We start from the raw sequence: 20,710 nt of genomic DNA, 5'->3' as shown, positions 1-20,710 counted from the left end.
CCTCCCTGCGCATTCCTCAGAAGCATTTATCTCATTACGCCAATCCTGATTGGCTGGTGATTGCGATGTCAGCGTTAGATGGATCCACCTACCATAAAATAGCCTGCACTACAATGCAGCATTGTTCAAAATTAGCACCTCTTCTCGCCTCGCCCATGCAAGAAGGGCTGTCTGCTGAGACATCTCACTTATGCTACTCTGAGAACCAGGGTTATACAAGTAACCTAAACGTCTCATTCATAGCATTTGTTTCGATGTCTCACTATGGGATATGGAGACTCAAGTAACCACTAGAGTTGTACCGATACCGATACCAGTATCGGAAATGCCTAAAATGTGGCATCGGCGAGTACAGCCTATGACCAATCCGATACCACGTACGCTATCGTTTGAACTTCACCATCGCAATGTGCGCATGTGCAATGGTCACATCACAGGACATGCGATGTTTTCTCTTTTTTTAGAACATGTAAACTTTTTGCGATGTTTTCTCTTTTTTTAGAACATGTAAACTTTTGTTTTGCTTCAGAAAAGCAGCTCTGAAGTAGAGGGTGACACGGGAGTGGATTTTCAGTCCCGTCCCATCCCACTCCCACAAAAATAATCCCGTCCCGTCCCAATCCCACAAGAATGACTCCCGTCCCATCCCGCTCCCGTGTTGTGTTTCAGTTACAGTAAAAAAAATAAAAATAAAATAAAAATCTATAGTACATGGATCACACAATGCCTACTTTAGTTGAATATAAACCCAAATATGACATCTAATGTTGTGTTTTGATGTTTATTGCCTAATTATTTTAACATTCACTCCACCTTGATGCTGTTCAGAATGACAAACACATTTGATTTCTGATGTGGTCAGACAACACGTCATAAGAACCAGTTCTGAGAGAGAAAAATGTAGTTTAAGTATTGCAGTAGAAGTAGTGTTTGGTTCCTCTGACTGATATTATTATATATGGCATCATTAGATTATTAATATTGAAGCATCAGAGCAGCATTACTGTTGTAGCAGGTGTGCAGTTAAGTTGGTCGTATTCGCTCTTTTTGTTGAGATGGTTTTAGAACAAACCCGGCACACCAGCTTGTCCAAATTACTGGGCTGCCCTCTGTCATTTGGTTTAAATCCAAAACACTCGCACACAGGGGCCGTGGCATTTGGTTTAGGAACAAGTTCCCTGTCTTTCTCTTACGCTCAACTCTCTGTTTTGTTCTCCGCCTCGTCTCCCCCTCACGAAGATCGCACTGTGTGTGTGTGTGTGTAGCCCATAGCCCCGCCTCCCCCACAGAGACAAACACACTCGATGACAAGAGCTTTCCCTCCGTTCATTACGCTAATGAACCAACTCACCTGGCTGCCAGACGATGCACGGCAGTGAACGCTCTTGTCGTCCAGTCTCTTTGGTGGAGAGAGACGAGGAAAACAAACACGCATGAATATGACAATTAATCCCTTTTAATTTACCGTGCAATTAACCGACTTATCGCATATCGCGACAGGCCTAATTATGATTCCCAGTCCTGCCCGCTCCCGTTGACTTTTTTGCTATCCCATCCCAATCACGTGACGAATAGTGAAACTGATTCCCATCCCGTGAGAATCTCATGGGAATCACGTGACCCGCGGGACTCCTGAAAAAATGTCTGCCTCTACTCTGAAGCTCCGTACCGCTCACCTCTCTCTCTGTCTCTCCCTATCTGACAACAGCAGCCCCTCCCACTCTCATGCGCACGCTGCAGTCACACACTGAAAATGAGCGACATGCAAGAGGGAGAAACGGTAAAGGAAGATTTATGCCTGGTACACACTACACAACTTTTCTGCCCGTTCTGAAAGTCACTATGTCACATTACATGATTGTGGAGTCATAAAATAGTGCCGTGACTTGGCCGACAGACATGACACACTACACGATGGTACTCACCAATTGTCCCTGGTCGTCTTTCACGACGTGTGTGATGTCATCGGGTTATTCTTGTCCTGTTTTTATTCAGTCACTGTGTCTGTTCATGTGCCAGCCGAAATGTTGCTGTAGTAACGTACAAAGCGCCAGCAGACAGCAGGAGCTTGTAGTAACGTACAAAGCGCCAGCAGACAGCAGGAGCTTCATTTGAAGTGCCGTATGTAAACATACAAGCTACTGTATCCTCCACAACCAAGTTCATACAAATGTTTCACAATAAAAGCCTGTTTAGAAAATGGAGGGATTCTCTCAGCCGAGCTTATAAGGGGCATTTAATTTGAAACAAGTCAGGAAGTGTTGAGTTTGAAATGACGGCGTGATGTATTAACTTTATCAAGGCAACAGGAGCAGATATAAAGTAAAACTATAAAAACACAGAGGGATTAATAAATAACGGACCTTTTATAATGTAGTCTGTAGTCTGATTACAATAGTGTCCGGGCAGCACTATTGTAATCCTAGGTATTCTTCTTCTTTCTTCTTTCTTCTTTTTCTTTCTTCTTTCTTCTTTCTTCTTCCGAGGAAATCATACTTCCCATGGGTGTACACTCACCAAACTTTGCACAAAGGTCCAGTCTCATGCCAGATATCCTCAGCTGTAAACTCAAGCCAATAGTCCTGATGGTTGCACTACAGCAAGCGTCTAAAGTTCAAAACTTTTAAAATTCATAACAAATCAACCATACGTGCTACAACTTCACACTTTCATCAAACTGTAGCCCCAATACTGAAGAAACTTTTGTACATTTAAACCTATTAAAAATTATGAAGTTCATAACTCTGTTTTTTTTCAAAAACTGTAAAACTTATTAAACCTATCTCCTCCCGAAATTTTTGCTCAATTGACACCAAACTTGCTACAGAGCATCTTCAGACTGTCCCACAAAAACTACGTTTCTCAGATTTTCTGTAAACAGTACTGTAAACATATACATACAAATTCTTGCTAAATAAATCTTCAATGTTCATGAAAAAAATGACAAAATTCTAGAGTCATGGTAGATGATGTGTGGCAAATTTCAGAATTTTATCTCAAAAAGTGAATTTTTGACAGCATTTTGAATTTTGCTCTATGCGAACAATTGGAGTCAGTGTAAAAATGGCAATTTTAAACATCAGTTTTTCACTTATGGAGCCAATAAATCATTGTTAAAAACAAATCACCAACATCTCCATACTGTCTAGATGCAGTATATGTATTTTCAGATTTTTGTTTCGATAACTGAATTTTTTTTACAGTGGTTTGAAATCTGCTTTTCCATGCATGGACGACTGCTAAACCTGCACGTCTGGCTTAGTCAGTTTGTGAAGCTACACATGAATTGTCACTGACTAATTAGCTCAGTGAGATAGAAATTGATTCTTAGTCTCAGAGGTTGTGAGTTCAAGCCTCAGCTGATGCAAAATTCCTAAATGTCTTCCAATTCTTCTCCTTGTTGCTTAGAATTGCCTAAAAATGCCTGGACCCGACCCATCGCTGCACAGCATCTATAATTTTTTGTTTGTTTTGTAAAAAATTTTTTACAGGGAACCAGTGCAGATAAGCTAAAGCAGGAGAAATGTGATCCCATTTCTTAGTTCCTGTCAGTACACGTACTGCTGCATTCTGGATTAGAGTGTTTTTAAAGACTTATTAGAGCTACCTGATAGTAGGGAATTACAGTAATCCAGCCTAGAGGTAACAAAAGCGTGGACCAATTTTTCTGCATCTTTTTGGGACAGGATTGGCCTAATGTTTGCAGTGTTACTGTCACAGTTCTGCTCCTTTGCTCACCTCATGCAGTACTTTTCCATTTACCCCACCTCTGCTCCACTCTGACTGCCAGCCACACCCATCTCATCAAGGCAACTCTGCTCACCTGCTCTGCTCAGCCTGCCACCTAATCAGCCCAACTCCACTCACCTGCTTTCAGTCACTGACTGGCTCAGTATAAAGACTCCCGCCCTCCACACATTCACTGCCAGATTGCTCTTCACCTCTTCGCATGCAAGACTCTCTAGCACTACTTCCCAGACTGATTTCCTGTTGCCAACCTTGCCTGTCTTTGACAAGCCAACCTTGCCTGAATCCCGGTAATTGCCTCAGCCTTCTGTCCCCGACCACGAGTTCTGCTTTTGCCTTCCTGGTTTCTGTCTGCCTGTTCCTGTGGCTGCTTGGAGATTGCCTGCCTTGTCGTAACAGTGTGAGTTTCGTCCTTATGACCTGTGACTCCCTGTTAAGCAGAGACTCTTGCTGTGTTGGCACACTGGTCTCGGTGTGTGTATTGTGTGGATTTTTACCTGGATTATTCGTCAGCATTTCCCTGTGTCTGCTGCAAGCTTAATTAAAGTCATTACTAACTTGTCATAGCTTACTGATGAAGTCCAAGTATAGTGTCTTTTTAAATATGATCCTAACCTAGTGTGATGCTTTCTGTTAATAATCAAACAGGCAGTGTGTTTAGTAGCATGCTGACTGGTTGGCAGCATGCTGAATAGTGAAGCCTACAAGCCAACTCTACAAAATTGCTGATATGAGCATAGGGAAGAATTTTTATTTTTATTTTTTAAAAAACTCATTGTGAAGGCTGTGACTGTGGTTTTCCCGGCCAGTTTACTCCTATTATCACCAACCATCAGTGTAATAATAGGTAATATTTCTTGCGGCACTTCATAAGTAGAGGTAAAATGCCACTAACTCCTGCTGTGGTTAACTGTTGGTTTGTTTTGCCTGTCACTACAGCAGACAGCTGGAGAATGTGCAGTCAAGTCAGACACAGATGATGAACGTAGACTCCAAACAAATCTCTGCTCTCCAGCTCAATGGTACAGCAGCATGCTGATGGAAACATCCAAAATCAGCTGGCACAGGGTCCAAGTAATGTTGACACAGATCAGATTAGAGTTCTGATATTGATGATTAATATTCAGAATGTTTGTGAATACAATTTATGTGATGTGTTTTATATGCACTCTGTAAAACGCAAAGAGGGGTTCTGTATGCACATGCACAAGTAATTGCTACCAGATCTGTGTCCTCGAAAGCTGCTCTCAATTTGCAGAAGGGATTTATTTCTTACAAGAAGCCATTCTCATACTGGTTCTAGATACAAAGTGGTTTTGTCATCTGATAGGATAAAAGACAGAGCAATAATCCCCAGGTAGGAACATCTTATCAGGTCAGTCAGGTGTAGGGATCCATATTTTTCCTGAAAGTGAGACATTTTCTGTCCTAGGAGCAGAAGCACACTATCTGGGGAATCCCGGGAAATTTAAATGTTTTAAGGTACTCAGCTGCAGTCAAATGTATTATACATATTTCAAGCAACACTAAATGCGAGGAGAAATGTGTCACTCTATCGGTTCCCAACCTGACTGATTTAGTGTATTATTTGGTAGTATTTAAAATTATTAATGACTCAGCGATGAACTGATTAAATTTTGGTGGTCAAACGTCAAGGTCACTCTGACCTTGCGTCTGTCTCATTATCAAGATTGCAATATTTCGAGGATGCCTCGAAGAAATATATCCAAATTTGGCAGAAACATCCATTTGGATCTAATGGACTGATTAGATTTTGATGGTGAAAGGTCACTGAGACCTTGCTTACATCTGAATCTCATGATCATATATATTAAAAGAAGGCCCTCAGGGGAATTTAATTTAATTTGGCACACATGGCCAGTTGGACATAAGGATAAACTGGTTCAAATATTGTGTTAGAAGTTCAAGGTCACTGTGACCTCACAAAACATGTTTTTGGTCATATTTCAAGAATTTATTGATTAATTATTCCAAAATTTAACACAAATGTCTAACAGGATAAAATGATGTAGTGATGGCATTTCATATACAAAAGACTTAAGGTCAACTTCACTGTGACATCATAATGTTCTGCAGAACCACTTTTCTTGCTATTACTCAACGTCATATCTCAAGAACAGAAGGGGAGACACTTGGTCAGATACTGAATTGGTGACTCTTATCTTGGGTGTCCACCCAAGCATTGTCAGCTGGCAGGCCTGCATATGAGTCTGGACATACGTAGATGTAAACTGTAACTGCAACTTGCCTGGTTCACAGAGGCATACAACCACAAGGTGGTAATTCTAATTTTTCTTGCAGAGTAGTGTGGACCATAGATAAAAAGATAAATGTTCTCATGATCAGCTGCTATTAAGGCTCCCCATTGTGGGGTTTTAAAAGACATCTCATCTTGCCACTGTCCCACAGCAGGAGAGACAGCGAGGGAAGGAAGGACACACACATATTCATCATTCCATTGGTCAGAGAGTGTAGTCTTCGGCAAATTTGGCAGGGAAACGTAGACCTCCTCCACCAGCCTTGATCAGCAGTCTATTGGATCTGATGTTGAGCAGCTCAGCTCGATGGATGATGGAGGTCTTCATTAGATGCACCAGCTTAAAAGCCCAGAGACACCAAACAGACATCAGAGAACTAGTAGCGATGAAGACAGACTGTTGCGTTGCCTCACGTCACCTGTGTCTTGGCCAAAAAGTTGCACATGAACACACAAGAGACTACAGCCAATGGCCAACCAGGACATACTGTATGTTATGTGCTTGCATGAGACCACTCACACACTTGTGCTTTGATATGCAATTGCAGCTGGAGATGGTTCACTTATGGAGACACTGAGATAATATCATGGAGTTCAGAGGATGATGACAAATTGTTGGTGCGTCACAGGATGGTAATGGACATTGACTTACATGTTGCCCCTGAGGCAGATTTTCCTAACAACTACTAACCTGTGCAAGTTGCTGTGCAGAAATATGACAATAAAGTGATGAACAGTAGCTATAGAAAGTAGAAGTCTCTGTCCCTGGAGAACCTTTCAGAATAGCTGTACTTTGGTGTGGACAAGCTGAGAATCATTGGCTAATCTAAAGAAAATCTCTGTTATATGAAGTCCATCCATCCATTTTCAACCCCTTATCTGAGGGCAGCAAACTGAGCGAAGTATTCCAGATGCCCCTCTCCCCAGCAATGCTTTCCAGCTCCTCCTGGAGGATCCTGAGGTGTTGCAAGGCAAGACGAGATATATAATCCCTCCAGCATGTTCTGGGTCTCCCAGCAGTTGGATATGCTCGGAACCCCTGTAACGGGAGGTGCCCAGAAGGCATCCTGATCAGATACCCAAACCACCTCAATTGACCCCTTTCTGTGTGAAGAAGCAGCGGCTCTACTCCGCACTCCCTCCAGACGTCTGAGCTCCTCACCCTATGTTTAAGGCTAAGGGATTGGGAGGGAATTTACAGCCCCAAGCAAAGGAGTTCATGTATCTCGGGGTCTTGTTCAAGAGTGAGGGTAGAATGGAGCATGAGATGAAAGGCAATTTACTAGTCCATCTACGTCCCAGCACTCACCTATGGTCATGAGATATGTTAAATGAAATGAATAGCCAGATTTTCTTGAGATAAGATGTACATAAGTTTTCTAACAATTAAAAAGAGAGATGGTGTAAGCCTCATAACTATTAAGCACCAGGGGTGGCATGATTTTGATTCAAAATCAGAAATCAATCAAATTGAGTTTTCGATTTAGATAATGAACAGTGAAAGCAGGATAGATGATTCTCAGAGTATTTTTTTTCTCTCTCTACCCCCGCCTAGTGGTATTCATTCAAAGGGGAAAAAAAGCTTCAAAGTAGACACAGCATAGCTTACCGGTAGCATGCAGCTGAGCTTTTTTCAAACACCATGGCCGTTACTGGAGTTTGATATGACAGCGAAACAACAGAACAGAACCTAATAGAAAATGATGAGAGAGTCATGCTATACCTTCTGGTATCAATATCTGCCCATAAGGGGCATCAATCAATGACAGCTTACCATTTGATTATTTAAGAGAAACCCTGTCATGGTTCTTACTCACTGTAAGAGCCATGAAAGAGTCTCTCCGATCCCTCAGTCAGTTACCCAGAACAAAGCACTGATCTACACTGCAGAGATATCCTTCCTTTCCCTCCCCGGAGTACGCCTGCCTCAGTTGCGATATAACTAATAAGTGAGAGGACTCTGGTGAGGTTCAGTGGGTTCATTACGTTAGACCGGAGTATGTCAGCCCTCGTGGGGAAGAAGACTTGGACGAGCATAGAGGTCGGCGGCGGATTGTGATTGCGGCCAGAGCAGTGAAGGCCGAGACTGAACTGATTCTGCCTCCTTCACACACGCATATACACACACACCACACTCCCTCGACCCTGACTCACCAATCTGTTTATGTAGAAATGAGTAAAATCTCCTCTCTGATATTTAAGACTAGAAGGCTCTTGTAACCATTCCTTGGACTCTCTCCAAACTCTCTTTTTTCATTTAAAGGATCAGTCATTGCCAACGCACATAGTCATGCCCGGTATTTTACTGAAACTGGAGTGGAATCTGTTGTTGATAACCTCTCTTTTGCTGTCACTATTCTCTGTCTCACAGCTCAGGTTCAATGCTCTTTGTTGTTGCCAAATTTAGGTATAAGTCTCTTTAGAAGTAGTTGTTAATCTGGTACCATAACATTTTGTGTTCATACAATACAACAAGTTCTACTTTGGCTTTTTGTTGTAATGAAAAATGCTACAAAAAGTTCATAGACAATTCAGCATAACTGACTAAACCCTTGAAACAGCCCCACAGTATTAATATGCTTATTCCTGCACTCGCATGTGAAAAACTAGATGAAGTCAAACAGAGAATGAAAATTTAGTGCAGGCAGACCTGTACCAGATGCAGTTTGACAAAAAGGGGAAGGTAGGAAGCAAGCAGTGTTTGTGTCACAGGTTAGAACCCAGAAGCACGACTTGAAAACCAAGTACAAAGTCTTTATTCAGAGTCAAAGGGCAGACTGGTGTCATTAAACCAGTCAGGCAGACAAAGAGAGGCAGACAGGCAGCAGGCAAAAAGGCAGAAGTCCGGGCCACAGGCAGAAGATCATGCAGGCGGATAATAGACGGGCAGATGAAGTGGCTGGAACATTTAGTGAGGACACAGAACACGATCTGACTGGAAACAAGTGGAAGTAGGGACAGGTGAACAGCTGGTTGGATAAGTCAGGTGATGGGGAATGGCGGGAACAGGGGTTACTGCAGGTCAGGAGAGAGTGCTGGGTTCTAAAATGACAGGTAATTTAGCATGCAGGTAAAAGAATATCCCTGGAGAGGAATATACTAAGGTATGACACCCTCTAGTTCAAAGTTATGACACAAGATCAAATAAAACCTTATCAATTCTTAAAAGGAAATTATGTCACAGCAGCAAGAAGCAGTGATGGGGTTGTAGACAGAGTTGAGACAACACAGTTGGCTGCCAACTCCGTACTATACAAAGTGATATGAAAAGATTAATATAAATCTCACGTCTGTGTTTTAGAGGGTTTACACATCAAAGTGTGTTTTTAGGTGTTGGGTAGTGCTACTACATTTGTGAAAGTGTCAGCTGGGGCCCGAAGACTACAAGTTTAACAAACAAAATCTGGGTTGTGGAGTTAGAAAGTGAGCTTACCCGACCTCTGTCGCACACTCCTCATCTCTGCTTGAGGCTGCTACTAGCTTACTATTACTGTTAACTTTGCTTTGTTTAGTTTGACTTGGCACTTCAGCCTTGTGTGGCAGGGATTTGCGTCTCCATTACAACAGGGCTATCTGCCAGAAGGTGTGTCTTTAACTGATAATGGCTTGTCTTGAGTCCATAACGTTTAAAAGCAGCAAGCAGATCCATGGCTAAAGTCCCCTGCTATTTTTTCTGCATGTGTTTTTCCACAGCAGGGCAGGTATAAGAAGGTTACTGGTTGGAAGTGAGCTGTTTGCAGAGGTGCAGTAAGAGCCTGTTGTCTGCAACTTTTTAGTTAATATTCCACTATGGCCATTTCTGACTGTACTCTTTCTCCCTGCAGTATTAGTAGACTTCTTTTTATTGAGGAAAGGTTTCTACCAAAGTTCCACTAATTTAGTGATAAACTATCTAAATTTCTCAGATTCTTCACAATAAAAGTTTTCTGTTTTTTGTAAAAGCTTTTATTGTCAAGCAGTGGAATAAGGAAATGTTGAGTTTTCATCTACACTAACTTAACAACTCATGGCTTAAAGCAAACAACAAACAGTAAAATAAAGGAGATATCAAAAAGGGACAGGTATAGAAAGGGAGAAACCAAACTCAGAACCACAGAGATTCAGTTAGAAGCTATAAAAGTATTGAGAGCTGAACACACAGAGATTTTTAAAAAACAGTCGTGCAACAGGGGGAAGAACAGCCGTTGACAGGGGCTGGCTGTGGTTGGCAAGACGTCACTGCTACCCACTTGGAGGCGCTCAGGCGTGCTTTTGGCCCGACTTCAGAGATGGTCCATCAACAGCATGACCCAGTGTGGCTTTGCATGTTTGAATTGACAAAGAAACACACATCAGTGCAACATGGTTTGACTCGGCATGGCCAAAAGTGCTAATAGAACACACCCAAACCTCTAATAAAGTTGTTGGCAGTTGAGTTGTATTGTAGGTCATTTGGGCACCAGGTTTCGACAGGGATAAAAAGGTGAGATTCAACATGGCAGCGCCCTTTTGCTGAGTGATGCAGCAACAACTAAGACAAACAAAAACGAAATGAAACTACATTTTGGCTCAAATCACAACCACAGCATACCTAATATGACCATTCCAATGTGAAATAACTTTCCAGTGGAGGATTTAACGGCTCTTGTGGCATTCATTGACCACTATTACCACCTGCAAAACAACAGGGAACAGGACCCAGACTCAGGAAACCCACTCAAAAGGAAAAACAAAAACAAAAGCAGACAAACACTGATAACCTCCAAATCACCAAAATTGAGGTCAGTCCACTGGCCAGCACTGACCAAAAACTTGATCTTCTAGTTTCACTCCGCCGGCGGCTGTGGCTCAGGAGATAGAGTGGAAGATCAGCGATCCCCGGCTCCTCCAGTCTGCATGTATGAGTATCCTTGAGCAAGATACTGAACCCCACATTGCTCCTGATGGCTGTTCCATGGGTGTGTGAGTGTTTTAAAGCTGTGTAGCAGGTGGCACCTTGTATGGTAGCCTCGGCCACCACTGCGTGAATGTGTGTGTGAATGTGACTCGTAGTGTCAAAAGCGCTTTAAGTGGTTGGGAGACTAGAAAGGGGCTATATAAGTGCAAGCCCATTTACCAAGAAGTCAAAGACAAACGCAACAGTCTGAAATGCCTGTGGATATTCTCATTCATCCAGGTCATAGTTATCTCAAGGCAATTGAATCGAACGCAACTGGATTTGGTTTTGTCTTAGAAGACGTTTCACCTCTTATCCAAGAGGCTTCATCAGTTCATGCTTGTCTGACTAGGCTGGAACTAGTCTGACAAACTGGTGTGGAAGCACCCAGGTATTTAACCTCTGGGGAGGTCTTCACAAGGCCAATGATGTCACTGGTTCGTTAGTGCTCCAATGGTGTGTCAACGACAGTCGTTGAAACTCCTGCTGCAACGTTAGAGTTAGTCGTTAGAGTCACATGACGCCATTTGTGAACGACCATTGTTTTTAGAGGTTAAGTTGTTAAACCTCCTGGGCAAGGATGAAAGGACAGCATTATAGGTGGGGGATAGGTGGTGTCGCAGACCTCCTCCTCTATTGAGAGATGGCTTTTTCCAATTTCACATAGATGGCTTCTTTTACACCTCGATGGTTTGAAAGAGGTAAATATGCATGGAGTAAAAGAGACGATATCTGCGGTCCTGCTGCAACTATTATCTAGTTTGCCGGATCAGGTAGCTGTTTTCAATACAGCAAGCAGCTGTTTTCAGCCAGAAGAGCTTTGATAAACGCCCTTTGTGCTACCCATCCCGTACCAAATGGTTGGTATATGACATAATGTGATGAGCGTAGTGCAGCATGTACCTTAAAAAGCCATGTTTGGAGTGTTTGTCAGGTGGACAGAAACACAACTAAATGCTAATGTTTGTTGTGGCAGTTGGATGTATAAATAGGCAATTGTTTGCTGTTTACATGTTTTCCATGTCAGCTTTATAAGGTAATATGTTAATGCTGTGTTTTTGGCATTTTTGCTGCAACCCCCCCCCACACACACACACACACACACAAAAAAAACAAAACAAACCAAAAAACAAAAAAAAGTGCTCTGTGGAGTACTCTTGCTGAAATCAACTTTTTGAACCTGCATTTTTTATATCCATGTTTGCTAGCAGTTGTCTTCTTCTCTGGTCTCCTGCCAGTATGAAACCATTACTTCTTGTCGGGCATGAGAGTAAACAAAACAGGGACCCACTCGTGGAAACATTTCACCAGAGCGTTACTTGTGTTCAAAACTTTTACAGGATTCATTTAGTGCTGCTTCAGAGTAAAAAAACAAGTCCTTAATAAATATGCTCTTGTCAAAGCCCCATGTGAAGTGTTGAACAAATTTTTAATCGTGTTCAAGTAGTACAAATAAATGAAAATCGATGAAATTCTCTGCACTGCAGATCTGTAAACAGTGCTAATAAAAAAACATGCTCCCTTTTCCTGTCTGAGTATGGATTCTAAGCCCCCCTCCCTCCATTGCATGAGATGCCAGTGTGAACATACTGTACTTGCACTTGTGTTGAATGCACACAAGCATGTTCACACATGAACACAAAGTCCCTAATAACCCCAAAGGAATGTCCAGAAAGTTCTGATTTTATGACTAAGTAGAAACAAACATCTTATTGACATAATAGTCCGTGTAAACACATTGCTGTGTATCATAAAGGAAAGTCACCTACCCTTTACATAGTCCCCTAACCTAAACAGAAGATCTATTTAAGACATTACAGGGTCATAGCAGAGCTATTTACAAGGCTATCATTTTCTGTTTATTTATACCCTGGAAGGGGGCCTATCATATGAATGAAATGAAAATATGCTCAGTGGACAAATTATTCTTCCTCTATGTTTATCATCTCCTTTCTGTGACCCTGCACTCTCCTTGTATCCCTTATTAGATAACACTGGGAAGGCAATACAGTATTTTCATGTGTTCTTTGATGTGACTATGTTTTAAGTGTTAGAGATTATTTGCGTCACCATCAAGAGGAGCGTTGCACTGCAATACTGTAATCCTTATTTCCCATTTGTTGTTTTTGCAAGCAGTAGGTATTGCGGTGCTTTCAGCTTGATTCTAACATTCATTCTGAAAATGACGATGTTAGAAGATAGGTTTACTATGTTTTAGAACAATGTTTAGGTACCCATATACACATTGGCCCTCATTTATGAAACAAACGTACGACAGAAAACTGTCTGTATGGTCATTTCCATGCAAAGCTCAGCATATATCAGTGTGATCTTGAATGGAAGCTATGATCAAATCTCACGTCAGTTCTCAACTGTGTACGCAAACAGAGTTTCAGTCAGGATGGACTTGTGGTGCAGCAGTAAAGCTGGCTGAGTTGGATAATTGTGATTAGACCATATTATGACCGGCATCTTAGTATTTTCAGCCACCTGTTAATCACTTGAAAATGTTTAGTCTATGAGAAAATATTACATTTTGTTAAGACCTACATTGACATGCATTCTGTCACAGCTGGCAGTTGCCTGGCTCTGTGGGACTGGCTCCAGGCTGATCAAAGGATGAACACCAGTGGTGCCTGGCTTTAATATATCTTTTCTCTTTTTTTAACACTGACAACCCAAAGCATGTTTATATCATCAAAATAAATATGTAAACCTTGTAACAGTGTAGTTATTTGAATACTAATAGCTTATGGGTTATTAATTTTTTACTGGTGGTGTGTCTGTGTCTCCTCTGCCACCTGTGAAGCCTGAAATGGAGGCAGACATAATATGTGCAGCCACGCACTCCTTGATTGTAAGCTTTTACATGAACAGGCTATTATGACAATATCAATATCATGTAATATATACGCTCATATTATTGATATATGTATGCTATAGGTTGGTACATCTCATGGACGTGTAACTTAAATATTTAATAATAATTTTTGTAAAAAAAAACAAAAAAACCATCATGGCAGTCCATTCAGTACTTGACTAGACATTTCATTCAATAATAAAGTCAACCTTATGGTGGTGCTGAAGGAAAAGTCAGATCATCATCAACATTATGTGGAAGCATAGTCTAGCAGCCAGAAGTTTTTGAATCAAATATTATACCAAACCATGCATGAAAAGTGACACTGCTGGAGGTGATACATAAAAAGTAAGCAAGTTATTAGCAGTAATCCTCTGGGGACCTTGAATAGCTGTACCACATCTCATGGCAATCCATCCAGTAGCAGGATATTTCAGTCTGAACCAAAATGGTAGACTGACCGACCTAAAGATATCACAATACCAAAGCCGATATTGCTAGCCTGGCTAAAGACATCTTTGGTATAGAGGCCATAAGGGGCCCATCTAAAAATAATGAGTATGGGATCAGGCTTGAAATAGACTTGAGGATAATTAGGGCTGATACGAAATGTGGTTGAAGTTAACAGACCCAAATAGAATGAGAAGTCAATAGAAGCTTGGATCCACTTGGGTATAGACATATTGACCCACAGACCTGTAGAGATTTTACGAGAACTGATACTTTGATACCAAGTTGATGCTAACATTCTGAAAATGTGAGGGTACTAATTTTTCTCCAGGACTGCAAAAATGTTTAACTTTGGATAAGATGCTGTGCTCATCACTGTCACTTTTTACCCAGCTGCCCCATCAGATTGGAGGAGGGGCGGGACAAATAGCCTACCACAAAGACCAACTGTTGCATCTTGTTTGTTCAAGTGCTGAGCAACAACAGCAGAGGAGAAATATGTTAATATACTGTAGGTTTTAAATTAAAATATGCTTCCTCACCCACAAAATCTTGTGAACCTACATAGACTACTACTTTGCCTTCAAGGCAGATCATCAGGGATTAATGATAAAATTTGCATTAAATTTAATTTAGATATTTTTAATCAAAGAGTGTTTGTTTAATACAAAGGATTTATTATTTTGTTTTGTCTTTTACTGTGATATCGAATTGGGTATTGAGAGTTGCAGAATCTCACTAGTATTGGCATTAACAACTACATTTCTGGTATCAAGACATGCCCAAAGTCCTGAGATCTGTGGAAATGAAAGGGGTCCTACCTGGACCCAGTAAACTATTTATAATTTAGACCTGGCCCAACTTGGATTACTGATGGGTCTCAGATTGTTGGAAGCAGGAGGACCTCACCCTTGAAGATAATGATGACCTCTTCATTGAAGATAATTTTCTTGCACAGGGACAGGTTCCCCATATTTGCTTGATGGATAGATGCATGTGGACAAGATGCAGAAATCATTATTATCACTTTCATACATTGTTAACACCAAAGAATCCCCTGCATTTACATCAGTAGCATTCCCTGATATCTGTTGGTGAGGAATTGATCTCCGTTACTAATTTGAGATAAGCTGCTTATCTCCACTAATATCAGACTGCACGATTGCAATTCAGAGCACATGTCCCATTTGGCTGGGTGATGCTTTGGCATTCAGTCTGTAGTAAACATGGCTGATTGTATAAAGTTTATTAAACCTATTAAGAAGATAAAGGATGTAAACTCAATACATCTCCAAGCAGACTGCAGATATTCAACCAATTACTTTTAATATTAGAGGATGTAGAGGATGCCTGGGGGCTCCGATCACCAGCAGCTGACCAAACATAGATGAGCACACATGTACATGTATTCATGCTGACTTTTATTTTTACCACAAGCACATGCCAGGATCTGGGGGCTCAAATAGACTGACTATTTTTGCTATGGACACAGAAGTTATACACAAACAGTCCCCTGTGGCAATATGTCAAGACAAACAAAGTCTTAAACTTGAACTGTTGATGGTCATCCCTGACTATGTTGGTGACTTCAGCTTCTCTCATAAGTCATGGGCCTGAAAAAAATCCTTAACATGACTGGGGCCACCACCACCACCACCACCACCACCACCACCATTTAAAGCAGGTGTAGTTTGTACAAAGTATTGTCTGACTATGTTTAAAACTGTTTATACCTTTTCTTAATATCCACATGTAAGGGCATACTGCCCTGGAGAAGGGAAAGACACAAATTGCAAAAATGTTTAAACAGTGTACACTTTTTGCAACAGTTTTTGGAGATAGTGCAACTAAATTTTTGTAATTCAGAACACCAGTGTGACTTGTAAATATACCCCCAGCCCCCAGAGTGCAGTCGGGCAAAGACTCTACCATTCATACATGTCAGAGTGCTGTTGTTACCGTTATTCAGAGCACCACACTCTCAGAGCAGCAGAGCGTAGTTTGGGCGTTCTGTCTGAGAAGAAGGAACAACAGAGAGCTATCCATCCTTAACCACTTGTCTTTTCCACATGCTGAGATTTTGCTCTGCTCTACCTGTATCTGTCTCCAACTTCAGCGGCATTGATTATTTCTGTAAATTCACTATTTATTACCAAACTCTTTATCAGTATTAGTCTCCTGTTGCAATGGAAAAAATATGAGTGTGTTGTGCTGCATGTTGATTTTAGTGGTGTTCATCAACTTTTCAGCAGGGAGTCACAGTGCTGCTGTTGGAAAAAGTTAGTCTGGAGTCCTGCCATTAAGGGAATCAAAAAAGTTTTTTAGTAAAAATGTTAGCTGCAGCATTCTGATTGATTTTGAAGACTTTTAGCACTGGCACGCAGCAGGCCTGAACATTACCAGACGTTACAATTATCAATGTTTCTGGAAACAAAGGCGTTAATTAGCAGAACCAGTGTAGTTGAGGGGTGATTAACAGTTTTCTATTTGGGGCTTGCTGACAAATTTACTATGCTGTCTACCGGCATAACCCATATACTGAAAACTTGAACGTCACTGGGCATTGAGGTGATACAGAAAACTGAACATTCCGAGGCTTGTTGTAAGCTGGTTAAATGACTCGATGTTTATGCTGCCCTCTTGGCAACGTCACTCTTGAAAAAAAGATTTGCAATCTCAATGAGAGTTTTACCAAATATCTATCACTATTGCTATTTCAAGTGCATGAACATATGTTCATGCACTTCATCAGCCGTTTATAGCTGCCTGTCACACCAGCATTTGGTACTGGTCACATGTTGATAGTGTCTATGAAGTCATTTTGCAACTAGAATTGACATGGTAGCTTAATACTATTAATTATTGCTTTTATACAACAGTTAAACAGTTAAATAAGCAAGGCTGATTAAGAAATGTTGAAAAATGAGGACAAAATAGATAATTTAAGCATTTTATTTGTCTTCCGCCAACAAAAATAGTTCCCTCAGGACTCCGCTGTCACCGTTGCTATGTAACGCAGACATGGTGCGCCAGGCACTTACTCTTTATACACATTTATCTGCACGTTTCCATTAATTGTGCAGCCGGTGAAATAAGTCTGTGGTGACTGCATGGTGGACTGTCGCTTCACAGGCACAGCCGACTCTGCCTTCTGATCTGACAGTATGTTGCTTTTCTCCAAGTCATTGAGTTCCGCTGATGAAACACTGACAAACCTGGATGTGTGCTCAGATGGATTCAGCTTCTCCTCTCCCTCATCTTCCTCTGATGACCATTCATAGTTCAATTCAAAACTTATTTTAGGAAATAAATCCATATTTTTGGCTGTTTGACAGTGGATGAATTAATTAGCCTACAACGCAACTGCTGACCTAACTGACACTAACCGTCAGTTTTGATTTGATTGTTGATTGCAATCAGCTGTGAGGCGGAGTGATATACACAGTGAAATAACCGTGATGTTGTACTCCAATATCATCACGGTTTTACTGTCTCTCGACCAATCAGATTGCAGGGCCGGAACTAACTGTTGTATAATTAGGTGTTATTAGAATCTGTATCCTGTGCTATGTTCCCTTTCTCTTTTTGTGTTGTAACATGACAGGACCCTCTTGGACCACATTTGGTTTGCAGTTGAGAATACATTAACACTTGATGATTCACTGCCACAGGAAGCAAAGGATATAGACTATGAAGTAAGAGCATAGAAATACCCTCTGCTATCATACTGCAACCTTCACTCACTGCCCCTGTTTAAAAAGAGCAGTGTGAGGGCACCCTGCTGCCTCATAAGGCTACAGCCCACACCCTCAGCTCACTAAATTGTATGTTTAAAATCAGCCAAGATACCTTTATTACATGCAACTCCTTCACTCTCTGCTCCATATCATCTATCCAATGGAGCTGGAATGAAAGATTTATGATATAAGGAAAGTAAGGAAACATTTCAAAGGATTATAATTTTCTGCATCATTATTCATGTGAAAATCTAAAACCACAAAGGACCATGGTTTGTGATGTTGTATTGCATTAATTGTAATGTGTCTGATGCTTTGTCAGTGCAACACTACAGCCTAAATAACTACCAGAGTTGAGTCAACATCTCTCTAAAAGTCAGTGTCAGCAGAAATGGAACATGAAAAGTTTCATAAAGGTTGGATTTGTTGCTGGGGTACTGAATTTAATTACATCATATTTTCTAGTGTTAATGTTATACTGTCTAATCCTGGTATTAAGCCCAGATGTGAGTATGAGCTGGATGACACATATGGAAAGTAATTTGCAACTTACAGTAAATCTGGGCTACATTAAAAAAAAACTACTTTTGCAAATATGACCCCTTATTATTTCAAGTTTCAAGCTCTGTATTATCATATGCACAACAATCACAGAGAGGCAGTCTTTGGCAATGACATTTTAGATCTTAGATATTTTAGATATATTATTGCCATAAAGTGAATTACATCATGAGACTAGGAAAATGGTCATAATATCTGACACTGGCTCCAGAAAAGCATGGTCATCCGGTGCCTTTTTGGCTTGAAACCTGTTATGGTCAGCATGAGCTCTGAACAAGTTTAATTGCCTATTACCTTTTATTTTTCATTCTCAGGTAGACATGGTAACACTTCATTTTATAGGTCTGCAACTTTCATGGTTGGCAGGTGGAAATAAGCAAGTAACATACTTTAAATTTATTTAAATGACCCCCATATTATCAAAAATTACCCCAGCATTATTTAAAAATTATATTCTGCTGTTTTCCAATAAGTAGGTAAGCTTGTAATTTCTTTAATACATTTACAGGGAAGTAATGTAAAGTTTGATGATTACAAACACAGCATTTCCAGGTCTGCACTTTACTGTTGATGATAATTAGCAAGTAACTTCTTTGAAATTTATTGGAAATGATGACTATTTTTTCCATTTTCAAGGGTCAGTATTAAAAAATATGACATATGTTGCAACTTCAATTCTCAAAATTTAGCAAAAACATATAACATTATTTTTTGGTTTCAAATAGCATATACATAAAGTATGGCACAATGTTTCATTTGTCAGGACAGGCAAGATGGTAAATGTCTTCCCTGTACACTGCACTGTATTCGGAGGACACATTTTTCTAAAATGTCTGTTGTGTAGTTTTCTGGACCATCATTGAAGTTGTTTGGGAGGTTTTGGGATTGATGTCATTTAATATTATTGATTTAAGTACAGTGCAATGATTTCAGACCCTGAGTGTATCTCTCTTATGAGGTAACTTTCATTTAAAGAAGATCATTTAGCAAGAAGAGACTGCTGCTGGCAAAGGATCATCCACTACAAAGAGTAAATCCACAGTGAATCACAAGGAGCAGAAGATGCTGCTGCACTGCTCAAAAAGGGTTGAAACTTTTAAACACTTATGATTTTGAAGGAAAAAAACACCTGGTGTGACATTAAGACCACAGGTTTATAGGAGAACATCGAATTTTGGGGAGATTGCACCCCTCTGTTGCTAATTGTCTTTCATGTTGTCATGTTTTTTTTTAAGAAGTCTGTGTTAACATTTAATAAAAAAAACTATATATTCTGTTTGACAACTGATTATGTTCTTCTCTCCCTCCAGGATCAGGCCCATGCCCATGCACCCAGGTCAGAGCCAGCAGTATATTGTAAAGCCCAAATACTACCACACACACACCACGCACACACAGGCGCATGTCCAGTCCCAACCTGAGAGGCCTATCCCCCTCACAGTGGGACACAACCCCATCCATGGTAAGTAAGTCACCTTACAGTTCACCTTTTACTTTCATTTGGATGCTATATGTTAATGATGGTCTTGAAGAGTGAAAATTTTAACTTTGGTGATGATCTCTGCATTATACTACCTTCTAGGCAGACATTGGTTTCAATTAATGTCACTGTTGTCTGAAAATATCTTCAGAGATCTGATGCTACTTGAGGTCCATCACAGTGTACAACATTAGTGCTTGTATTATTGCCAAAAGTTACCAGGCTTTCATTTTTAGAAATACTATACCAGACATGATCACTTTGATGGCTTACCTGTCTCAAGACAGTTTCAGGAATTATTTGAAAACCAATGGGTGCCTGCAAGGAAGGAAAAACAAAAAGAAAACTTAGGCATTATTCATTCAAATAAACACAAGAAGTTTGTGCTCTCAAAAAGGATCAACACTCAGTGAAAAACCTAAGCCCTATGATAAGCTAATATGGCAAGGCTTAACTATACAAACCAATGAGCAGTGATAACTAGGATGTCTTTGGTGTCATCGGGTGGGAACCTCCTTTCACCAGTGTTTCGTCTAGTTGGTCCCACGACACCTCCAGGAGGCTAGACAGTGATCTCTGGCGTCCCAGAGACACTCCCCTAATGCCAGGTCTCACTGCTCTCCACACCAACCAATAACCTCCTTTACCTTACTTACACATGGCTTTCTCAGCCCAAACAGCA

General features: G+C 40.7%; 1 protein-coding gene across 2 annotated transcripts in view; it reads left to right on the top strand.

The window, feature by feature from the left end:
- ltbp1 (latent transforming growth factor beta binding protein 1) overlaps positions 1-20,710 on the top strand; it is a 222,823-nt gene that overhangs the window by 53,790 nt on the left and 148,323 nt on the right. For both annotated transcript variants that reach the window (XM_050070671.1, XM_050070670.1), the window contains exon 4: positions 19,859-20,010. In XM_050070671.1, coding sequence (XP_049926628.1) covers positions 19,859-20,010 — 152 coding nt within the window. The remainder of the gene's footprint in view (positions 1-19,858; positions 20,011-20,710) is intronic.

Source organism: Epinephelus moara, chromosome 19 (genome assembly GCF_006386435.1).
Source record: "Epinephelus moara isolate mb chromosome 19, YSFRI_EMoa_1.0, whole genome shotgun sequence".
Taxonomy (NCBI): domain Eukaryota; kingdom Metazoa; phylum Chordata; class Actinopteri; order Perciformes; family Serranidae; genus Epinephelus; species Epinephelus moara.
This window is presented reverse-complemented; position numbering and strand designations above follow the sequence as displayed.